Source organism: Sturnira hondurensis, unplaced genomic scaffold, assembly GCF_014824575.4.
Source record: "Sturnira hondurensis isolate 20B ecotype Veracruz unplaced genomic scaffold, ASM1482457v3 Scaffold0017436, whole genome shotgun sequence".
NCBI lineage: Eukaryota > Metazoa > Chordata > Mammalia > Chiroptera > Phyllostomidae > Sturnira > Sturnira hondurensis.
The window spans coordinates 923808-948735 of NW_028090067.1; the positions used below are offsets into that span (position 1 = coordinate 923808).

The 24928-nt window shown below is 36.2% G+C and overlaps 1 protein-coding gene across 1 annotated transcript in view; it reads left to right on the forward strand.

Annotated features, from left to right (window-relative positions):
• The first annotated feature begins 460 nt into the window (after window positions 1–460).
• LOC119002135 (pregnancy zone protein-like) overlaps window positions 461–24928 on the forward strand; it is a 44896-nt gene continuing 20428 nt past the window's right edge. Inside the window, exons 1-17 of the mRNA XM_037067803.1 lie at window positions 461–612; window positions 5040–5223; window positions 6112–6271; window positions 6437–6489; window positions 7938–7958; window positions 8222–8390; window positions 8831–8915; window positions 11184–11292; window positions 11605–11719; window positions 11870–11979; window positions 12853–13014; window positions 14318–14545; window positions 14815–14878; window positions 15309–15445; window positions 16000–16149; window positions 22076–22219; window positions 22569–22680. Of these exons, the coding sequence (XP_036923698.1) occupies window positions 527–612; window positions 5040–5223; window positions 6112–6271; window positions 6437–6489; window positions 7938–7958; window positions 8222–8390; window positions 8831–8915; window positions 11184–11292; window positions 11605–11719; window positions 11870–11979; window positions 12853–13014; window positions 14318–14545; window positions 14815–14878; window positions 15309–15445; window positions 16000–16149; window positions 22076–22219; window positions 22569–22680 (2089 nt within the window). The 5' untranslated portion in view covers window positions 461–526. The remainder of the gene's footprint in view (window positions 613–5039; window positions 5224–6111; window positions 6272–6436; window positions 6490–7937; window positions 7959–8221; window positions 8391–8830; window positions 8916–11183; window positions 11293–11604; window positions 11720–11869; window positions 11980–12852; window positions 13015–14317; window positions 14546–14814; window positions 14879–15308; window positions 15446–15999; window positions 16150–22075; window positions 22220–22568; window positions 22681–24928) is intronic.

Consider the following 24928-nt stretch of genomic DNA (forward strand, 5'->3'; position numbering starts at 1 on the left):
GTTTCGGAGGCAATGAAATGTTCAATAATTAGATAGCGATGATGGTTGTATCACACCATAAATTTACTAACATTAACCTAATTGTACACTTTAACATGGAGACTTTTATGTTATGTAAATTATATTTAAATAAAAAATTGCTAAACATGTGCCAGCTATGGAAAAAGTTGTATTTTTTTCTCAGACTTAAATAAAGGAAAAAAATCACTTCCTGCAGACCTTATTCTATCACCATCAGGTTTTTCTTTCACTGTTTTATTTCACACTTTGAAAGAACCAGGAACTTTAAAACAAAACTACTCTCTTTTCTTCCCTTGGAAAGCAAGTATGCGGCCTGAGGGTAATGAAGCAATCACTGAGAGCAACTACCCTTTTAGGGAATCTGTGCCCAACTCTGAACTCTATTTTGAAGCCTAAGGGTGGGGCTTGTTTGCAAATAGCAGCCATATAAAGCCTGGTAAATGTGGGAGATATCAAAGATCTGGCTGAAGGGAGGCATAATAGTCTTCGAGTTTGGCCCCTCGCTATGGAGAAAGACAGACTTCCTCACTCAAGTTTCATGTTACTTCTCCTTGTTCTGTTTTCTACCAATGGCTTAAACTCTGCAGAACCGTAAGTCTCACTCAAAGTCCTTTCCTCAATGGTCTGTTCTCTATTTTAATCTCTCGTTTGTATCTTTGCTTTCTTTTTCCTATTAAATGCTATTTTTCATTTCTTATGATACCTTCTAGTTATAAGAAATTTATTATGAATGGTTAATACATTTTTTCATTTATCTATTTTGTACTCTTAAAATAATAGTCATCAACACAGTAAATCAACACTAAGAAGCATGTTTTCATTATAAACTGAAACCTCAGACTTCACATTCAAGACCCTTTTTTTTGATAGAAAGCATTGACTAAAAAAATATTTAAAGTGTATAGTGAGGGGCAATTTAACTCACATTGTAGATCACATGCATAGAAAAAATACAGCTCCTTTGTTTTTCAATAATTTATTGAGTCTTTATCAAGAGCCTTCAGTAAATAGTCAATGCAGGGGAAAAGTAATTTTAACCTTATTTAGTTATAAAGTTGGTGAAATCTAAAAACTAAGAGATCTCTTCCATTTCTCTCCAAGGAATGTGATCTTCGTTAATTACTGATGGAGAAGAGGGGTCAGGGTCCTTTGTTGCAGAGTTCTCTGTCTTCTCGGCCACTGTCTGTCTTCTCCTTGTCTGCCAACATTTATCACTGGAATCTTTAACCATCTGGTTTGTCTCAGTTTGATCCCTTTGCTGAGGAGTCTCAGAAGTTCTCTCTAGCTGACTTTGACTCACATTAGCTCTTTCTTGTCACATAGAACTACCAACTCTACATCATTCTGCCTCCAACCCCATGGCAGCTGTTCCAACACAGCCCATGCTGCAGAATCACCTTTGCCAGTCACCCATTTGAGACCTCTGACCTCAACCCAGCTGTCTTTACATTTCTTCTGGAGGGCTGCACAATTCTTGGATCCAACAGCAACATGTAGGCACTAAAGCATCCTGGAAAGGTTAAACTTCTACGCCTCCCTTGCCTACCCACACTGTACTCCTAGATGACTCTAATGTAGCTACATCCCTGATTGATAAAGGGTAGACTCCAGCATACCAAATGGGGAGAGGAGTAAAGAGACCTTCTGCTCAGTGTGTTACCTTTATCCACTTATCACAGTTGGTCTTCTCCAGGTCAAAGTACAGGAAACAGAAATCAGAACTCTGACCAACTGAAGTTCTTTCATTCCTCAGGCTTTGTTAATGCACGATCACTTAGCAACCAGAAGGAGCACATTTCTTTTTCATAATTCTTCTACCTCATCTACAACTGTGGATGGTTCCATCTTCCATTGATTCCACTCACAGAGCACTTGGAAATATGTAGAGGCTGTTCAGTTTTCTGAGTATAGGCTGAATAGAAGAAGCAGGTGGCATTTTGGGGAGTCTGGATGTTAAGCAGTCTGTGTTTTCAGTCCAACACAATAGAGAACTATTCTGCCCATTGAAAACCATTGCTTTACATCTTTCTCACCATTTAACCAAGACTGAGCCTTGTGGCCTAGTTGTCAGTCTGTGGAAAACCTCACCTTAACCCTCCAGCATTAGCCCTTGATGTGACAAATGAGAGCTATTGCCTAGACACTGAGTTCTCCCCTGCCTTCTGTCAGTAACTTCAGGGAGATAGAGGTTATAGCAAAACATGATGAAAAAAGAAAATTAAAGGGGATCAGTTTAATATCTGCAAAGTTTAATCACTCCTGCAGAGGCAGATAGTTAAAATTCAAACATTCATGATTAAGTAATACTTCAAAAGATTTGCCCTGTTCAAGTGAAACCGTAGGCAAATGAGTCAACCTTGACAAGTCCCAATTTCAATATTTGTAGAATGAATACTAACCGAACCTTTGCGAAATAGTTGTCTGAACTATCAAACATATGTGAGATAAAATTTTTAATTGTGATCTCAATTAGGCTAATAAAAATAAAAGTAGCATGTGGAATAAAATTATAATACACTAATGATTTTTCTTATTAATATCAAAGAAATAAAAGGGGGAAGGAGATGCGGAGGTTAAAAAGTAGTTATTATTTTATAGAGCCTATAATTAATACTGGCCTGCACACTTCAAAGTTGCTAAGAGGATAGATCTTATGTCGTGTTCTCATTACAATAATAATAATAGTTGAAGCGGGGCAACTTTTGGAAATGATGGATAGCAAAGATTGTACTGATGATTTCACAGGTATATACTTAACTACATACTATGTTCAACTTTTTATGTGTCAATCATACCTCAATAAAGTAATTTTAAAATATGTAGAGAAAATAAGTCTTTGGAAATGAAGGGTTAAGGTAGTCATAACTTTGGTCTATATGTCTCTTGTGTAAACAGAGTCCAGAGAACAATATTACAATTCAGTTTGGGAAGATGGAGGAGATATAGCAATAGGCCAGTGTATAAGTCACTCAGGTGACACCTGGTAATCGTCTATTTCCTACATATGGTCAGGAGTTACTAACAAATGAGGAGTTTAACTAGGAGTTTGAGGGAAATAGAAAAACTTGCAGAGAAATATCGTAAAGTAATCATCCTAGAAGTTTGACCCTAGTTTGTTCTTCCTGAGTTGGATGGAAAGAGCTCAGGACACAATTCAGAATAGGAGAAAGATGTATAGAAATGGACACTGGAACGGCCTGCTCCCATATGGTTGTTTTTACCGCTATCAATGCAGTAAGGCTTGTAAAAGGCTGTTGCTGTTGGGAAAATTAAAATTTTTTATTATTTATCACATCTTAGAAAGAGCAGATGTTCAGTTGATCAGAAATATTCATACGCAAGAAAGGGATTCGGTGAGAGGTACTATCTGAATGACCTTGGGTAGTTTATTTAACTGCTCTTGAGTCTCTCTGCTTTAGAACAAAACGTTAGTATTTATGCAATAAGCAATCTGAGGTTTTAATGATTTAAAGAGGCTCTAAAGATTCACAGCATACAATTTTGCCAAGGAACCATTTAAAACATATACAGAAAGACTGCTGGACCAGACTATGTGGAGACTGTACTTGACTTCCAGATTCAACAACCTAATGGTCTTTGTGATTCTCTACTCCTAGTCTCACACCTATTAACTTTGTAAAGTACTAAAATTGTGTTTCAGTTGGTGATAGAAAGGAAAGGACAATAAAATAATAGAAAATAGCTATCTTCATTGCAAAGATACTCTATAAATAAATGGCTTAAACCCACAGGCACTACTAAATCAGTAGAGTTTTGAGGATTCACATTTTATGTCTAATATACTGATTTAGTGAAGGGGCAGAGATGTTATCTCACTGTAATATATATTCAAACATGGGAATTAATGAGTATCACATGTGTTAGCTCTCATGCACATGAGGCCATATTGCATGCACCTGATAGGATTGTCGAGAGAATTAAATGGCTTAATACAGAGACCGGTGAACACAATCCTTGGCAAGCAGCAAATACTTAGGAAACACAGATTCTCTTTCAGCCCATGGAGGTTCAGAGTATGGAGAGATTATATGGAGCTGCAGGCAAAGTGTCACTGAAAATGGTTTCTGAAGAATGGATCAGACTGTGACAGGGGAATATGAGTATGTCATAGACAAAAGAAGCTCATCGATGAAGTCAAGACAAAAAGGCAAAGCTCACACACAAAAAAAATTCCTCACATCTCTGAATGGTTAAATACATTCAAGAATTTAAGTCGGAAAGATTTTGCAAAATACATATTACAAGAACTTGCTTTTTAATAAAAAAGATAATTTGTCCATTGATAAATTCTTAACACAAGCATATATTTATAAACATAGAAATATTAATACTGAGATATTCACACTGATTACCTCAGTAGAATGAGAATGAAGGAGACTGGAAATCAAGTGCTCTGTGGACTTGTATGACATGTATATGTACATAAAAATTATTGATAAAAATTAAAACTTGTTGATTAAAAAAATTATTGTATTTCGGGCAGGCTATATCTGAGGAACCTAAAGAAACAGCACATATGTTCTTTTTTCTGCATTAAGAAAATTATTTTGCAATATACATATGTATTACTTTACACAATGAATATATGGTCACTGAAGTTTTTCTGCTGAATTTATATAAATCCAGTCATGGTGTTCATGCACAGGTGATGTTTACTTAGATAGATTTTAATGTAAATTGTTTTATAAAGTGAGCAATCACCCATTGTTTACTATATATGTGTACTTTTATGAGTACATAAAAGAAAAGAATTTAGATATTGACTCTTTGAAACAAAAAATGTCTGTAAAATTGAAACATCTTTGGTGTCAACTTCCAGCAGACTGTGTGCCTGGGGAACTACTGATCAGTAAAAGGTATTCTTATACTAATAAGATGGAGGTCACAGTATAGAATTGATTGAAGAAGTAAATATATATTGTTATGGAAAACACAATTATGGTTGAAAAAGCTTGCTATCTTGTACTTTTCTCTGATTTGGCCTTTTTCCTTCCCAGGCAGTATATGGTGCTGGTCCCTTCCCTGCTCCACACTGGGACCCCTGAGAAAGTCTGTATCCTTCTGAGCCACCTGAATGAGACAGTGACTCTTAGTGCTTCCTTGGAGTCTCTCAGGGAGAACAGGAGCCTCTTTGCTGACTTGGTGACAGAGAAGGACTTATTCCGCTGTGTCCCCTTTACTGTGAGTACTAGCTGCCTATCTCTGTTTGGTACATTATATTGAGTCATGGTGGTGGACAGTTAGTATTCAGTCCCAAAGAATGACTTTAGAATGTTATTGAAAAATTCAGAAAGAGCCAAAGTGAATGAGTTTTTAGCTATTGAGGAATGAACCATGAATTTTTTCACCAGAGTAGGGGAGAAATTTTTTGTACATACTAAAGTTTAATTTAATTCCTTAAAAAAGTTAATAGTTGTATTAGCCACAGAAATTGTATAATTAGAGGAGTTTTCTTGCTTTGTTATGTAACCATCTCTGTTGGGCCAGAGTTGGGCAATGCCTAGAAACAGCTTAAACAAATACCTCATTATAGGACAGTGTGTAGCAGAACTTCTCTCTTACAGAGGGACATTAGGTGTCTTTGTCCTTGGAATGTATAAATGGTCAAGAGTCTCCAAGCAAATATACAGTACTTTTGTGAGGTTGCTCAACTTAGGATACTTAGCTCCTATGTTGTCCCATACTTTTTAAGAGATGTTTCTCTCCATTTATTCAGAATACACATTGTCAGAGGTTGTTAGCATGGAGGTGGGATGGGATGGGAGTAATAGACAGAAAACTGTACTTGAAAAATAATTAAATAAAAAAATTGGGGAAAAAAAGAATACACAATGTCATTTTTAAAAAGTACAATTTAATAAGTAGAGTTCCAAATGAGCTATGTGAAGTTCCACTGATGGCTGCTCTTTCTGGTATAGTTCTCATATTAACATCTACACTCTTATACCTGGAGAAATATTCATACTCACCTAGACCTTGGTGAAGCTGAAGAAAAGAGAGAAAGTAGTCATTGAAGGAGTCAGAGGGAGATGATTGAGCTGTTCCTCAGTAGCATTCTTTTTTCTTTAGCTCCCAAGGATCTCATCCTCTTCAGAGGTGGTTTTCTTCACTGTCCACATAAAGGGACCAACACAAGACTTCAGGAAGAGAAAGACAGTATTGGTAAAGAATGATCAAAGTCTGGTCTTTGTCCAGACAGACAAACCCATCTATAAACCAGGACAGACAGGTATGTAGGGAAAGTCCACCATTTGGGGAAACACTAAACAGAGCCACCTCCTCAACGGGTTTTCCAGCCAAAGTCACCATTATCCTGATCTCTTGGTCCTCTGTGTTATTACCCAAATTACCTGCTTTATCATGTCTGAGACTCAACAGAGAATTTCTTTTCCAGTAAAATTTCGTATTGTCTCTGTGGATGAAAATTTTCACCCCCTGAATGAACTGGTAAGTATCTCAATATTTATAATTTGGGTGGGTGGTGGGTGGTGGGTGGTGGAATGACAGCACTCACCCAAGGCGGGATGGGACTATGCAGGAAAAGTGAGATGAAAGACATTCTTTTGGGAACCTAGATTCCAACTTTACTACAAATCTAGAGTCTTCTGTAAGGCATAATTGAGGGGTAAGAGGTGAGGAAGCTCTTTTCTCTTATAACAGTATTTAATCAGTCTGGAAATAGCTACAATTATTGCTCTCAAAACACTACATTAAGCAAAATGAAGATGCACAATAAAAAAGTTATGTGCTATCCAGATCCATACTCTGAAGGAGCTTATGACTAAGTAAAACATCAAAGAGTTTCACTTCTTCTAAATATATATACATATTTTTTTATTATGCAGTCAAACCCAGGTTCTCCAATGTCTTGGTTGTTCTTGTCCATGTTGTTCAAGGGAAAAATGTCTCAGTTGTCTAACAAAATTGTTGGTCTTTTTTTTAAATATTTTATTTATTCATTTTTAGAGGGGGAAGGGAAGGAGAGAAATATCAATGTATGGTTGCCTCTCGTGAGTCCCCTGCTGGGAACTAGCCTGCAACCCAGGCATGTGTCCTGACTGGGAATCGAACCGCAATCTTGTGGTTCGCAGGCCCGCGCTCAATCCACTGAGCTACACCAGCCAGGGCACAAAATTGTTGATCTTAATTCTCTACCTGACAACACTTTCATGCTGATACCTGTATGACCTGTCACGTGTCTCTTTGGTAACCAAGAAGATTTGGTTTTTAAACAAATCACTTCTTAAACAGCTTTCCAGAACAAATTAAGTTCAATAACTGAGGTTCCACTGTATGATATATATTTATACATATGTAATGTACATTATATATGGAGTCTTCACTTATGTAAATTGTGTGTTCCTTCCTTCAGCTAGCTTTCAATATGAAGGCAAAGAGCAAGACTACTTTTAAAAGTTAGATATTAAACAATTTTAAAATTAGAAGAAATATTCTTGGTTTACTTTTAACCAAATAATTCTGGGAATTCTTTATTATGGCTAAATCATAAGGACATATAACTCTATGAATATCCATTTCTAATTTATGTAAGTAAATGGTATGGTTATATTCTTCACAACGAGAGTTTTTAGTACCTAAATAATATTATTGGTGAATAATATTAATAAATTGATAAAAATTAACAAGTATTATTCAACAATAATATTTTTCAAGGAAATGATAACACAATGATTTTTGAAGAAATATATCCATACTTTCTCAGAACTGTTTATTGATTTATCTGAACAATTCCACTTACTTTACGTTTCAGGTTAAATTCTGATATATCTTATTACAAATATTATTTTTCCTTAGTAAGCTGTTTCATCATAAGTCTGAAATTGTAGTCTTTGGTGAAATTCTAATTATATCTCTTCTTTCATTTTTTCATATAGATTCCACTGGTGTACCTTGAGGTAAGCAACAGGAAGGGTATCTTATAAGGAAGTCAGTGCATTTAAGAAAAAGGAAGTTCTGATAATATTTTAGACAGGCACACTGCTGTTAAAACAACTTTCAGATCTGCATTTTCCTCTTCTCAGATGTCAGGTTTATTGTGGTTCACCTTCTTTCTGTGTGTCTTCCCTGAAGGCAATGTCAGTTACCAATCCAAAAGTCATGTATTTTGTCAAGGGATGTCATGATTAATATTATCCCCATGCTCTTTTCTTATCTCTAGAACCCAAAGAGGAGTCGAATTGGACAATGGCAGAGTCTCAAGTTAGAGAGTGGTCTCACACAGCTGGCCTTTCCCCTCTCGTCAGAGCCAATTCAGGGCTCCTACAAGGTGGTGGTAAAGAAGGAATCGGGCGGATATATAGAGCACTTCTTCACTGTGGAGGAATTTGGTATGGATTATGAAAGATAAAAGGGTCATAGCTTTTTGGTTCATAGTATGGACTCACTTAGGTCCTTTGACTTTTCCACAAGTATGTTTAACTTGGAGTAGAGTCAACTATATCATATTCTAAGGCCATCATCATTCTGTGAACACAGAAGTTTGCAAGAGCTTGATGATTTTCAGTAGCAAGTTACACTTTGACAAGTATTAAAATTCTTATTTCAGTGGAAGCATCATCATTTGTTAACATTATGGAGATCTGTGGTGACCACAAAGTCAACTTTTGCATAAACTGTGAAACTTAATCATCTTGAAGTTGATACTCTACATTGAAAAAGGAGTGTAACTTTCTATGGTATTTTTGTGGAAAAAATTATAGGCATAAAAATATTTGTACTTCCATTAAATGTTTACCAGCCTCCCTATTTTTGTTTTCTCTGTCAACAGTGGTTCCCAAGTTTGAGGTCCAAGTTCAAGTCCCGAAGATAATCAGTATTGTGGATGAAAAAGTAAAAATATCAGTATGTGGAATGTGAGTTAAATTGTTTTTGTCTGAAATTCATATTTTGCCTCAATTTTGAGTATTTACCTACATACACAATTATAAGTTACTTTTTTCCTCAGCACTTTTTGAAACTTATTTCAATGACTCCTCTTTATTTTTAGCATTCAATTTTTCAAGTGCACAAGAGTGGAAACACTCATAATCATGACTTAACAAATAACATCTCTCCTTATTTGCTATATCTTTTTTCCTTTAACAGTCCAGGATAAATGACAAAAATCATAACATTTTGACACAGCTGCAACATATGGGCTTCTAAAGATTAGTGACATTTTATGTATTTATTTTTTTAATGTTTTTTCTCTTTTTTATTGTTGTACAGTTACAGTTGTTCCCATTTTTCCCCCATTCCTCTCCCTTGCCCTACCCACCCCTACCTCCCACATTCAATCCCCCCACTCCGTTGTCTTTGTTTATGGGTCCTTTATACATGTTCCTTAACTTGACCATTCCCCTTCTTCCCCCTGTTATAGCCCTCCCCTCTGGTCACTGTCAGTTTGTTCCATATGTCTGGTTCTATTTTGCTTGCTTGTTTGTTTTGTTGATTAGGTTTCACTTACAGGTGAGATTACACGGTATTTGTCCTTCACTGCCTGGCTTATTTCACTCAGCATAACACTCTCCAGTTCCATCCATGCTGTCGCAATAGTGACATTATGTAATCATGATGCCATTATCACACTTAATAAACTTAAAGGTAATTATTCAATACCAATTTTGAACTTATACTCAAGTACCCTTGATTTTCATAAAAATGTCTCATATTTTCCTAAAAATGTCTTTACACATAGCTTTTGGTTATGATGACTCATATATATACCTTTTCTTTCCAAGTCTCTACAATGGAAACAAATAAACAAAATAGAGCCAGAGGCATGGAAATAAACTGACAGTGACCAGAGGGGAGGAGGGAGGAGAATAACAAGGGAAAAAAGGGGAAGGGTCAAGTCAAGGAACATGAATAGAGGACTCACGGTCATGGACAATGGAGAGGGATTGACTGTGGGAGTGGGGGATCTGGGTCAGGGGAGAGAAACTGAGGAAAAGGCAGGACAACTGTAACTGAACTACAATAAAAAATTTTACTGTATTCTTCCCATTACCATTTAGTTCTGCAACTACCAGACCATTGTCCATATCCATGAGTCCTTTCTCCTTTTTGCTCAATGCCTCCACCCTTTAACCTACCCCTGAACTTAGCGGAAATTTTCAATTGCATACAAAAGTTGACAGAACAGTAAAACATAATTGCATATGCCCATCACTTGTTATAAAAATTATAAAATTTGCCAGTTTTGTTCCATTGATTATTCCCCTAAAGTGTTGTCCTAATATTTTTAAACCTGCCTTAGGAAATCCATAAATACCTCAAAGCTTTAAAAATCTGAGCCTGCTTTTTCCCATAGCATTAGCTTATGAAAAACGATGGGTCCATTGGCCTGTAAATGTGACACTTGTTCTGTTTGCCCGATTGGTCCCTCATGGTACATTGATTTAATTAATTTTGCTCTCTCTTCTAGCCAGTTTTAAAAGAAAAGTTTGACTGTTTTGCATTGATCCTCTGGATGCAGTAAAAGAACAAATTTTTAAGCACTAAAATAATCTCTATTTTTAATTTTTTGAGGAATTTCCATACTGGTTTCCATAGTGGTTGTTCTGATTATATTGTTTACTTTAAGTGATATACGAAGCATTTTCAAATAGGAAAGAAAACTGATGATTTCCCCCCAAAGAATTATCAATTATTTCAGTTGTATTAAAAACAAAGAAGAGTAACTAATGTAAGTATAGAGTGCACACAAACAAACAAAAATTTATCTGCCCCATGATTGGTTTTTCAGGACTTTTTCTCTCTCTCTCTTTCTCTTTCTGTGTTTGTGTGTTGTGTTTGTTTGTTTATTACTTATTTTTTTATTTATCACATCATTTTTGTTTGGTAGAAAGAGCAAGTTTTGATTTATAATGACAAAATGAAAAGGATAAGAAAAATAAATAGGCTAAAAGGAAGAAATAAAAATATCCCAAAGCAACTTGGTTGTACATTGAAGTAAAGTTTCAAATGTCTTAATGGGTAACATATTGATGGAGGCATGTTCTAGACATGTTTCTATTTGATATGAGTCTAAAATAAACAAAGTTATACGAGGAACTGTACAGAATAACTGTGCTGTGCTGGGTTGGTAGTGAAAATGTACGTACCTTTCCTCAGTTCCTGATTTATTTCTTATGTGACAGATACACCTATGGGAAACCTGTCCCAGGACTTGCAACTGTGCGTGTGTGCCGCAATTTATTTCAATCTTTTCACTGTAAAAAAGATTTCTGTGAAGAATTTAGTCAACAGGTTAGTATACAGTGTTCTCTCTAGAGACTGTCATTGTTGGCAACCAGTGAGCTACCCCATTTTACTGAAGGGTGTCCGAATAAGCTGATCCCAAAATATTCCCCACCAAAAATAAAATATTTACTCTTAGTCAACAAATTCTCATTTTGATGACTGATCATACAGATTACAAATCAAATATGAAAATTAAATTCCTAAAAGTCGATTCACCTGTTTAACCCAAAGTTGTCCTGGCACCAGAAAGAAAATAGTGGATTAGTGACTATTGGCCTGAATCAGTATGACATTCACCAATTCTTATATTCTTCTCAGCTCAACAGCAATGGCTGCATCACCCAAGAAGTAAACACAAACTTGTTCCACATTAAATCTTCGGGTTATGAAATGGCACTTAACGTGGAAGCCAAGATCAGAGAAGAGGGAACAGGTTTGAGTACCAAATTAACATGGGAGATAAAGCAATAGACATTAATTTATTTCCCATAATGAAACAGGGGTCATAACACAAGCACTAGAAAATGAATTTTAGGGCTAAAGTAACTTCAAGAGTACTTACTCTTTTCTACATATTTTTCAGAACTAGAGTTCACTGGACATGGGACCAGTAAAATCACAAACACTGTAACCAGACTCAAGTTTGTGAAAGTGGATTCACACTTTAGACGAGGAATACCCTTCTTTGGACAGGTAGAGTATATTGCAATTTTACAGGTAAATGAAGTGTCTAGTTGTACCTAGGTCAAGGACACACTGATGTAGTCAGTACCTGGTTAGTGTTATCAATTAATTAATATGACCAAAATCATTGAACCAAACAAAAGTAGATACTTTCCCTCATAATATCACTGATAAAATGCACAAACACACAATACATTATTATGAGAATCAGAGGCACTGTTTCTTTGTTGAACATGTAACTAATGAAGATGATTCATGTCATGTAAGTTAGTTATGCCAAGCCCTTTGTCCCACCCATTTCATAATAAGTATATTTCTGCCATTATCCAGCCAGTATCAGACTTTCTCACAAATGACTCTCATTATGGTTGTCAGTATCTTTCTTTATATCTTTTATTCTGTTTAAAATAAGTGAATAGGTGGTTTTCATTTTAAACATAATAGTGTGCAGTTTATGGTTATTATTCTTGTATTATTTTCACATTCAGGGTATACTTTAAGAATAACAAAATAAACAGTAATGGGAGAAAGTGGGGCAACTGTAATTGAACAATAAAAAATAATAAATAAAAATAATTACTATTTTATTCATATTAACTGTTAAGTTTGCCAGTTTTATAGTTATTTAATTTTTCTCAAAAAAACCTTTTTGTGTGAATTTGCTTCAGAAAATAAAAATAGAGTGAGAATCCAAATTATAAAAAGGAGTTGGAAAGACATGAGGATTCAATGGAAGGAAACAGCTTTACAGTCAAGATAGAAAATCTGATTCTTGGTCTTTGGTTTTGGTGCTCAGTTAGGGCAGCAGAGAAGTCTGTTCCCATGAGTTCTATCCTCTCTCAGTATTGTCCACATAACTTAGCTAGTACTTTTCTTCTTTAGGTGCTTCTGGTGGATGGAAAAGATGTGCCCATCTCCAATAAACTCGTTTCCATCTCCTCAGATGAAGCCAATTATTTTTTCAATGCAACCACCAATGAACAGGGTCTTGCACAGTTTTCAATCAATACTACCAACATATTGAGTAGCCGACTTTTTATTGCCGTAAGTATGAAAGGAAAAAAAAAACTCGAGACCAAAGAAAAACCTTAGTCACGCATTCAAAAGTGAGGAACTACACAGATTAAAAAGCTGTCCAACTTGGGATAAACGTGAGGAATAATTAATAGAAAATAATAAAGATATCAGAAAAGATATGGTAGCAGTGCCTGATAATTTGATTAGAATTATTTTTAAAATTTTATGTGTTATCCAAAAACTGGTTGGATTATTTTTCTAAACAATATCAGTTCTTCAGTGGGTAACTCATGTAATTTGTTCTATGTTGCTTTTCCACATCTATTTATTTATATTTTATTTTTTAAATGATTAGAGTCCCCCTACACATGCACACTTATATATTGCCTAATGAATATGATAATAAAATTTCTGTAGCTAAAAAGCTTCCATGCTTTCAATTTCAAGCCAAAAATGTTAAAAATACTATGATTTATGGATTCTAGCTTGTATAAATGGCATATACATTTTTTGCATTTTCCAAGGTTCATATGTTGTCAATTTAAAAATATGTAATGATGTTTGTTTTCTGTGTAATAGATACCTATTCTTCCCTATGATTGAAAAAATGAATAAACAGTGCCCTTTACTTGAAAATTTTCTATGAAGTTAACAGAACTGTAAATTATTAGTCTGATTTATTTAAGTGCAATAATTTTAAAAATAGGAACTTTCCCATGAGAGCAAATAGGGTCCACAAAATACACCTAATAAATTTAGAAGAAGTATAAGTGCACCCAGAAAAGATCTGAGGAGCAACTGCTGTGGAGGAAATAAGTAGAAATATCTGCTAAGCAATATCTTCAAGACATTTATAGGTCCATAAACTACATAGGCCTTAACAATAAGAAGTCACAGCAATGATGAGTCATCAATGCTAATTTGCTAAGGATTATTTATAAACAATTTTGAGACTCTTAGTGCAATAATATATTTGGTTTGTATATCATGTGACTTTAAATTAAACCAATTCAAAAGGGACTCCCATTATCTGAAGATTTTATCTTTCTAATTGGGGCATTATTTTTCCTCCGGCTCTGAGCTACAGGAGAGTCAGACGAGTGATGAGCTGGAAGAATCAGGTTAAAGGAGATACATTGTAGAAAATTTTTTTAATCTGTGCAAATTTAGAGGTTGACAATATGTTTAGCGGGTGGTCAACAGGGCCAAGGAAGATGCACCGTATATTTTAGAGTAGAAGACACAAAATTTTAACTATTCCTTTTGGTGGGAGGCTAACATGAAGAACTTCAAGACAATATTAATTCGTCATTCTTCTGTTTTTAATCAGGCCTACCATGAGAAACCTGACATGTGTATTAGCTATGCATTTCTACGAGAAGAGCACCAGACAGCTTTTCACATTGCTCGTCAAGTTTATTCCTTAAGTGGAAGCTATGTTCAGGTGGAGCCTGTGGATAGTATCCTGCCCTGTGGCCAAACACAGACTATCAAGGCACACTACATACTAAGAGGAGCAGCCATTGGGGAACTGAAGGAGCTCACTTTCTATTACCTGGTAAGATTAAAGCCATGGAATGTATTTGAAGTTTATCAGTAGGCAAAAGTGGCGAATGGGGCTAGTAATATAAAAATTACTTGGGCACTACCATCTTGTTTCTCATCCGTGTTTCCCTGATTCTTTGATTTTTACGCAGTTGATTCTCTCCAATAAAGACTCAACAATCAAAAATAGGTTGTGTGGGGAATAAAGCTGAAAACTGTCAGGCCCAAGAAAAGGTTTTGTTGAATTTGTTTGTTTGTTTTTTTGACAATTTTTCTTTTCAGATCATGGCTAAGGGGGGCATTATCAGATCAGGAACACACGTACTGCCTGTAGAGCCAGAAGATGGTGGGTACCTCCCAATCAGTGTCCCCATTTCCCTCCCAACACACCCACCCTTATATCTCAGTGAAAGTTCACAAATGAGGAAATCACTTCCATTATCTCTTTATACTAAGAGGACATAAAGGAAATTATATATATATATCAGCAGAATAATGTTCAGTTATTCAGATTTAAGTTGGTTTAGGTATTGGTTTAAGTATCAATTGGTTATAAAATCAGATAAAGAAAATCATGAGTGGAGGGAACTTTAACTCATTCTACAATTGAACTTGTGAAGGGAGACATTAGCCTATTAATTTTACCAATTAACTAGAATGGCATTAAAGAGATTAAGCCTTTGAATGCATAAGCATAGTTCTAAATTGGACAAGACCTACTAATAGCATCCTGACCTATGACCACATTGTGTCATTCTCTCCATGCCCCACAAAAGGCAGTTTTTCCTTGTCCTTCCCTGTGGAGTCCGACATTGCTCCCATTGCACGATTGTTCATCTTTACCGTTTTACCAAATGGAGAAGTTATTGGAGATTCAGAGCGTTTTGAGATTGAAAACTGTCTAAACAACAAGGTGAGTGTCTTTAACATAAGACATAATAAATAAATAGTACTATAGGCACCACCTATTTCGCCTCAGAGGGAAAAGAAATGAATGCAGAAAAGTAAAATCAGTTGTCCAAAGTTTCTCAGCAAGTTAATGGCACAACCACATCTCTAGTCAGCTAACAATAATTTTTAATTACACAAAATTCCTTCAACATAAAACATAATTTCCTTTTGTGTCCATGGTGCTCTGCTCCATTGATTCAATTGTGTGAGGTATGTAAGATGCTATGACTCACAAGTCTCAAAAACCCGAAGAATACAAATGCTTTATCATGCATTAGAGATAAAAATGGATTTCTAAAATTCAAACAAGTTACCTTTCCCTAACGATCATCCATGGTCCCCTTAGGACAACACAGCTTTTCAGCAGCAAAGGAAAGATGAGGAAAGAGGTTGCTTCCTGACTGACTCCCAAACATAGTCATTTAAAGCTGAGTGTTAGGATGACTCCAAAAATGTGGGTTTCTGCAGGATCACACAAATAAAAGCACTGGATGACTTTTACTTTATGTCTCACAGGTGGATTTGAGCTTCAGCCCAGCACAAAGCCTTCCTGCCTCGCGCGCCCACCTGCGCGTCGCAGCTTCCCCTCAGTCCCTCTGTGCCCTTCGCGCGGTGGACCACAGCGTGCTACTCATGAAGCCGGAGGCAGAGCTGTCCCCGGCCTCGGTGAGTGCCCCCAGCCTCGGGGCTTAGAAAGGGCCACATGAGGGGCTCAGAGCGAGAAGAAGGCCCTGTTGAGAGTAAAATACAAGAATATAATTAAAATGTTTACCATTTGTCTAGTTTTTTTATGATTTCTCAAGCTCTCTCACACATTTTCTCATGTAGTCTTTCCAACATCCCAGAATAAGTAACTTCTGCATTTTATGATGTAAAAACAGAGGTTTGTAACAGTTGAGAGACTTGTGTAAGCTTACCCAGAAGTAAGTGACATACCGAGATGTCATTCTGAAATTGCCTACAAACTTTAATCTCTTCCATGCCAGAACTTCTATTTCTATAAGGAATCCAGTCTAAACCCCAATTATTCATGCTGTATAATAATCTTAATGAAAGCTAAATTTTGTTAAGATCCACCGCTTATGTAGGTCAGAAAATGAATGAATAGGTTGCTAAAATAAAATCACTTTTGATCAATGGAGCAATTAAGACTTATAAAATTAATAATATGAGCGTGAGTCATGGAACTTTCTTCATATATATATATATTACTGATTATACCATTACAGTTGTTCTACTACCCCCTTCATTCCCCTCCATCCTGCACATCCCCTCCCCTACCATTCCCCCCCTTTAGTTTATGACCACGTGTCTCAAGTTCTTTAGATTCTATATTTCCCCTACTAATTCTTGCCCTCCCCCCTATCTATTTTTTACCTACCATCTATGCTACTTATTTTCTGTATCTTCTCCCCCCTTCTCCCCCTCCCACTCCCCTGTTGCTAACCCTCCATGTGTTCTTCATTTCTATGGTTCCACTCCTGATCTAGCTGTCCTCTTGGTTTGCTTTTGTTTTAGGTGTGGTTGTTAATAACTGTGAGTTTGCTGTCCTTTCACTGTTCATATTTTTCATCTTCTTTTTCTTATATAAGTCCCTTTAGCATTTCATATAATAAGGGCTTGGTGATGATGAACTCCTTGAACTTGACCTTATCTGAGAAGCACTTTATCTGTCCTTCCATTCTAAATGAAAGTTTTGCTGGATAAAGCAATCTTGGCTGTAGGTCTTTGGATTTCATGACTTGGAATACTTCTTTCCAGCCCCTTCTTGCCTGTAAGGTCTCTTTTGAGAAATCCGCTGACAGTCTGATGGGTACTCCTTTGTAGGTGACTGTCCCCTTATCCCTTGCTGCTTCTAGGATTCTCTCCTTCATTTTAGTCTTGGCTAATGTAATTATGATGTGCCTTGGTGTGTTCCTTCTTGGGTCCAACTTCTTTGGGACTCTCTGAGCTTCCTGGATTTCCTGGAAGTCTATTTCCTTTGCCAGACTGGGGAAGTTCTCCTTTATTATTTGTTCAAATAAGTTTTCCACTCGTGGCTGTTTCTTTCCCCCTTCTGGTACCCCTATAATCCGGATGTTGGAACGTTTAAAGATGTCCTGGAGGTTCCTAAGCCTCTCCTCATTTTTTTGAATTCTCATTTCTTCATTCCTTTCTGGTGGGATGTTTTGTTCTTCCTTCTGGTCCATTCCATTGATTTGAGTCCCAGTTTCCTTTCCATCACTATTGGTTTCCTGTGCATTTCCCTTCATTTCAATTAGTTTAGCCTTCATATGTTCCTCTAATTTGTAGCTAAAATCAACCATTTGTGTGAGCATCCTGATCACCAGTGTCTTGAATTGTGCATCTCAGAGGTTTGCCATTTCCTGGTTGCTTAGAGTTATCGGCTCTGGGGCTTTGAGTTCTTCTTGAGCCATATTTTGGACTGTTCGTGCCTGTAATGTATGAGGAGCAGAGCCCTAGGTGTTCACCAGGGCTGGACTACTCAGTCGCTGGGTTGTGACAAATGTATGCAGGGCAGGGCCAAAGGAAAGCAATGGCGGGCCCCCTCTGCTGCCTCCTGCCGCCACTGAGGGCCAGGCAGGCTGTCCCGCTGCGCATGAATGTGTGACCTCAGTCAGCCCGCCGCCCCGAACCCTCACTGGGTCAGCACGACACGGAGTTGCCTGGGCGCCTGGGGTCGGTGGTCTTCTTGCCTGTCCCCGCTCTGCTGCTGGCTCTGCCCCTCCTACTGGTCCGGTTGAACGGTTCGTTGTTGTCGGACTTCCATATAGTTCAATTTTCTGTTCTTTGGCTGCGTCTTTGTTCTCCAAACCTTTTTTGTATTCAAACTTGGTTGTGGGAGAAGGCACAGTGTTTCCAACCTACACCTCCATCCTGGCGGAAGTCCTCATTCATGGAACTTTCAATGGTTCTAACAATGTATGTTTCTAGAGTTCTTGGGATCTGTAAAAGTGGTGATAAGTGACTCACAAGTTATTTTCAATTAAAAAAACATGACCTATCTATCACAACTTTGTCAGAAACAACGATTCAAGGACTAAAATTTTAAGTCTCTGTTTCTTTCTAGAATTATATGATTCATATTGGTGATATTTGGAGTGTCACGCTAATTCACTGTTTTTATTGCCATCATTACCACCATTGTAAGCACACTATCTACTAGGTCCACTATAGGAACTAAGAAAATAGCAGTAAACATATCACATCCTTGTCCTTGTAGAGCAGTGACTTTAGAGAGACTATAATAAAAAGAATATATAATATAAGGTTATATATAGCTCAGAAAAATAAAAGGTGAAGTATTGGTTAATAATTGGCATTGGGAGAAAATATTTTTAACTATTTTTATTGTTGACACTATTACAAATGTCCCCATGCCCCCTTTTGTTACCACCACCAAGCCCCCACTCCCCTTTCCTGGCAACAGTGTGGCCAGCACCACACTGTTGTTTGTGTCTATGTATCATGCATTTATGTTCATTGGCTGATCCCTTCTCAAACATGGGGTTTTTGAAGGGAAACCTATCAGCAAAATGGGAAAATTCAGAGACTCCTTTTCTAACCTATTTAGAACTAGGTTCCTTATATTTTGAAATTTTTCAATATAATTCAAGTAAAATGGTATGTTATTAGGAGTATATCATTGTCAAAAGGTTATCACTGGAAAATTTTATAACTTTCATTGCCTCATGCATCAATATTTGAAAGCAACAATTAACTTTCTTGTTTGGGAGGTATTGTTAATTATCAGTGTTGGAAGATAAATCAGTAATATTGCAGTTCTTTTAAGTGTGCTATAGTTTCTACTTCTCAAACTTTGGTTGTATTAAATTTTAGTGCTGCCTGGTGTGGCTCAGTAGACTGAGCATGAGCCTGCTAACCAAAAAGTTGATTGTTCAATTCCTGGTGAGGGCACAGGCCTGGCTTGCAAGCCACGTCCTCAGTTGGGGCCATGTGAGAGGCAGCTGGTCAATGTTTCTCTTTCACATCAATGTTTTTCTCACTCTCTGTCTTTTTCTTTTCTCCTCTCTCTAAAAATAAATAAATAAAATCTTTTTTAAAAAAAAGAACCTTTGTGTTCACCTAAAAAAATCTGTGAGATTGCTTTACCAAGGATCACAATCCTGTTTTTAATAATCAAAATTAATATTCTTCAGAATGGAAGGTTTTTACCAAAATTCTCCGCAACCTTAATAAATATTTTATTAATAGGTCAAAATATCTCCTCATAGCATAATAATTTCTACACAGAAGACAATGACCATATTTCTCTATTTCACTTAGAAGATGGCGTCAGGAAGCTAACCTGAAACAAGGGAGTTTTCTCTCTGGGTGACTTCTTTGGAGACATGCCTTGTTTTTTACATTCCCTATTTATGGTAGTCTATTCTAAGCTGGTTTTTCAGCTTCTATTGAGGGAATTTGGTCTGCTGCTAAATATTTCATGTCTACACTATTCTGTTTAGTGGGGTAAACATAAGTTTAATAGTTGTTCCAGTTGCATCATGAAGCTTTGAGTGTTACAGAAGTGGGAAGGAATCATGAACAAAATGGAATATTTGGGCTCCTGGAGCTGGAAAAATCTTTAAGCTTGCTTGTTTGGAAGATAACCTGGAAAACATTGGTTCGGCTAATAGAGATAGGGCATGCTCATTTATGTACCGGTTTGACTCTTCTACTCAGGAACAAAGATTGATAAAGAAGTTTGAAGGAGGTTTGTGTTAGCTGTCTACTGATGCATAACAACTTCCCCCCAAAATTATTGGTTCAAACCAATAAACATTTGTTACCACAAGAAGTTTCTGTGGATTAGGAATCCAGAAGTGACATACCTCAGTGGCCCTGGCTGGTGATCTCTCATGAGACTGCAGTCAGCATGTTGGCCAGGGCGTTAGTTATCTGAAGACTTGACTGAGGTCGGAAAATCTACTACTAAAATGTGTTTCTCCTACAGCTGTCAGGAAGCCTCAGTTCCTCACTAAACAGACTTCTCCACAGGGCTGCCTGAATGTCCTCATAACATAACAGGTGATTTTCTTCAAAACAAGTGACTAGAAGAGAGAAGTTAAAGCATCTTTTGTGAGCTAGCCTTGGAATTCATATAACATCATTTCTACAAAAATCTTACTAGTTATAGATGTCAACCCCACTTATTATGGGAGGAAATACCAGAAGGCAGAGATTATTGGGGGCTATTTGGAAGGCTGTCTTGTCTGCACAGTCTACCCTCTGACTTCCAGTGATTCATGACCCTGCCACATGTAAACCCTATGCTCACTTTTCTGCCCCAAATTTCTAAAAGGCTCATTTCAAAATAGCAACAGCTCAAAGACAGGACCTCATTCTTTAACTTGAGTCTAGGTACATGTGGTGCTCCTTGCCTGTAGATCCTCTAGTACCGTTTCTCTAGCTATAAAGACCTTAACAAAAGTATACAAAAGTTATTTACCACCACCCCCACCCAACATACAATGGTAAATGTGGCATACTGGCACTCCTAGAATGTTTTTTTTCTATTTTTTAATTAAATTTACTGATATAACATTAGCTAATAACATTATATAAATTTCAGAAGCACAACTTTAAAATATGAGATCTGTATACTCTGTTTGGTACACCCCATCCAAAGTTTATTCTCCTTTGGTCACCTTGTAATTGACCTCCTTTATCCTCTTTATTGTCCCCCCACCTTCCTTCCCCTCTGGTAACTCCCATTCTGTTTTCTGTATCTGTGTGTCTAGTTTTTTGTTTGTTTGTATGGTTTTTGTTTCTTCGTTTGTTGCTATTTGTTTTATATCAACATATGAGTGAAATTGTACAGTCCTTGTCTTTTTCCACTTGACTTACGTCACTTAGTATAATACTCTCAAGATCCATCCATGTTGTCACATATGGCAACATTTTATGATTTTATATGGCTGAGTAACATTCCATAGCATATATGCCCCACATCTTTTTTATCCAATCATCTGTTAAAGAACACTCCTGTTTATAAGAGTGGGAAAACAAGAGGCACACAGGAGTTACTGATCCACAACAATTCTGAGATCCAGTCAAGCAAATGTTGGAAGTTCTTTGATTAGAACTCAGTCTTAACTCTAGAAGGAATAAATAACTAGGCTTCTTCCATTTGTCATCCTGTTCTACTGAATAGAGATGATATGTAGTCACTTATGTACCTATGTGATTCTTCTATCCAAGAATAAAGCTAAATAGAATTAGAAGCTTAACAGATGCCAACCATTCCTACCTAAATTTCTCAGGACATTAACGATTCATCCAACCCAGAAGCAAGCTAGGTCTCCTTGCTATATCTGGTCTAGTTTTACCTCTAAACTTTACAGTGAAGTGTTCATTAATCTTGGTGATTTAAGATTTTATTCAATGGAAGTATTTTCCCAAGTATGTTTTACATCTTTAGAACAAAACACACTACTAAGCTAAACAAATGTTTTATCCTCTCTAAGGTACTAACTACATGAAGGTACTCAGAAAAGAGATGACAACTATCATGTTTTTCTCAGTTCACTGGACCTTTCGAAACAAAAGCAGGTAAAAAATTCTGTCTTTAATCTCTCCACTGCTACAGGTATATAATCTGCTCACTACGAAGGACCTCACTTATTTCCCTGAAAATCTGGAAGAGCAGGAAGAAGGACCAGCACGCTGTGGTTATTCTTATATCATTGGTCAAGGAATTTACACTGAAGAAGATATCTATGGATTTCTAAAGGTAAAATCCTTACTAGTTATTATGAGAGTCTCAATGTTAGTAAAACTTTATACATATATATAATTTTTTTAAATTATTTAGCCTGACAATAAGTCAAAGCCAAGGCTAGATGTAATCTCTGCCATTTCATTGAGACATTTTTAGTTATATTTAGTTATGGTATTTTTAAAAGGTGATAAATTACACAATTTTAATAAGCATAAAGTGCTATAATCACCATTTTATATTTCTTGTCCATGGAACTAATATAACAATAAGGCTATTGGAATTACATAGAGAAATTCTAAGGAAAATATATTTCATGCCATCTAGTCAAGTTTACAAATTTATTGAATTATCATTTTTACAGGGCATGGGATTAAAGGTGCTCACCAACTCTAGAGTCCAAAAACCACAGTCATGTTCAATGCCTTTCCACCTTGTAGCTGCAGGAGATCCAGGACAGCCTATGCCATATAGAGGTAAAAAGAAAAATTTGCTTTTAATTAGGTGTCACATACAACAATAGTACTTTGTAAAAACAAAAAAAAGTACCATGAGATATGTATACTTACAATGCTTCTTGCTGAGATCAGTTAGCTGGGAAATGACATGGCCAGAACTGATCAGAGTTTTTCTGTCTGTTTGTTTTAGATGAGTAAGATATTTCAGGGCGCAGAATCAGCTGAAATACAAGATTCTAATACACTATGAGGGAGGAAAAACATGTTTATAATAGGAAAAGGCAATAATTCTAATTATGAAATCAGAAAAGACATTCATAGAAATGCTTTACCTTACAGAATAGAAAGGAGGAGAAAAAGCATCACTGGTGAAAAGAAACAATGTAAACATGGCAGAAATATCTCATAACCCAGGGCCAAAAAACACCAAAGTAAAGTATCAGTGAAGAAGCCCTTTTCTAGGCCCTTCAATTGCTGCTTAGACACATTTGTCCAATCTCCAGGTAAACTTGCAGCACATCAGCCAACACTTTTTCATCCCTCTCTCAGGGAATTCTGGTTATCCTTTTCCCTAAAATATTCTTGATGTCAATCTGTTAATAAATATTAATATCTTTTGAGTTTGGGATTATGAATCAGAGGTACTATATGTGAAGTGGGTGTGTAATGCCTTTCTTCTAAGCCTCAAATCCTTCATTAATAAGTTGAAGCAATTTAAAGGCACCGCAAGACATTTCAAAATGTCTTCAAAATTAAGACATGCACTAAAATAAATACCAGGTATAAAAACAAATAAAAAATTTTAACTCTCTAAAATCTGTTTTCCATGTTCCTTGACATCAAGTTTATTGTACTAATCATGTGATGTCAATACCCAGCTACAAACCAATCCTATCATGAAGAAAACAATGCTGTTAACTCACTTTTAAAAACCTTGGGCAGTTGTCACCAAGTATAACCTTCAACAGCAAAACCAATTCCAAACAGTTTCTTAGTAATGGTAAACATGATTTTTGTCAGTTAACTGAGATGTTTTATAGATAAGAGATACTAAGGAAAAGAAAATAGTCATGAAAGTTACACATAAAGAAATTTGAGCTTATACCATGAAAGTTTAAGGGGAAAAAAATTTTCTGGAAGTTGATAAGAAAAGAATTTTAGGTATATAATATAACTCAGAAAAAATAACTTCTAAAATGTATGATAAGTACACAGTGAGATTGAAATGAGTAGATATATAAATGACTTGGTTCTATGAGGCAATGGAAAAGGCAAGAAAAATAGGATATGTCATGAAAGTTCTTGAAAATAATTTGAAGAACATAAATCCATTCCCATGACTGTTTGGGAAGTGATCTTGCACCTTTAAAGTGTTTAATGGCAGCCCTGGCTGGTATAGCTCAGTGGATTGAGCTCAGGCCTACCAACCAAACAACTGAGGTTTGATTCCCAGTCAGGGCATATGCCTGGGTTGCAGGCCAGTTCTCAGCAGGGGACACATGAGAGGCAACCATATATTGATATTTCTCTCCCTCTCTCCTTCCCTTCCCCTCTAAAAATAAATAAATAAATAAATAGTCTTTTTAAAAAAGTGTTTGATTGCAAAGAACAGTAAATATGGAGAATATAACTTTAATACTGTCCCTAGGACCTGAGAGCTAGTGAGAGAGACAGAGAGAGAGAATAAGGAAAAGGAAGGTGAATCTAAAAAGGAGTAAAATTATGCTGGACAATGATAGAAATCACTAGTACTTGGAATGATAAAAACTAAGGTATGAATATGAAAATTATTATTATTCATGTGTTCAGTAAATATTAATTGAATACTTACTGGCCTAGTTTGTGGACATATAACAAATATTGAGAAGAAAAATCTTCAGTTGTATGAAAATGATATTTTAATGGGCACAAAGAGAATGTAGATAAAATAAGCAAGTAAATTATACAGTTTATTAGAAGGTGATAGATTCTATGGAAAACATTTAAACAGAGAATAGGGTGATCATTGAATGTCTCACCAAGTGAATAAAATTTCAGCAAAGATTTGAAGAAAGAGAGCCAACTAAATGACTACCTGGAAGCAGAATACTGCAGCCATAAAAGGCAACTCCAGTAATAGAAAATACCTGCAGAGTGCTTGTTATATTTTAAGAAATTAGATTAGCTAGGTAGATGATAGATATAGATAGATAGATAGATAGATAGATAAGATAGATAATAGAATTTTTTAATTCTTACAACAACCCTTTAAGGTAAGTGTATATTT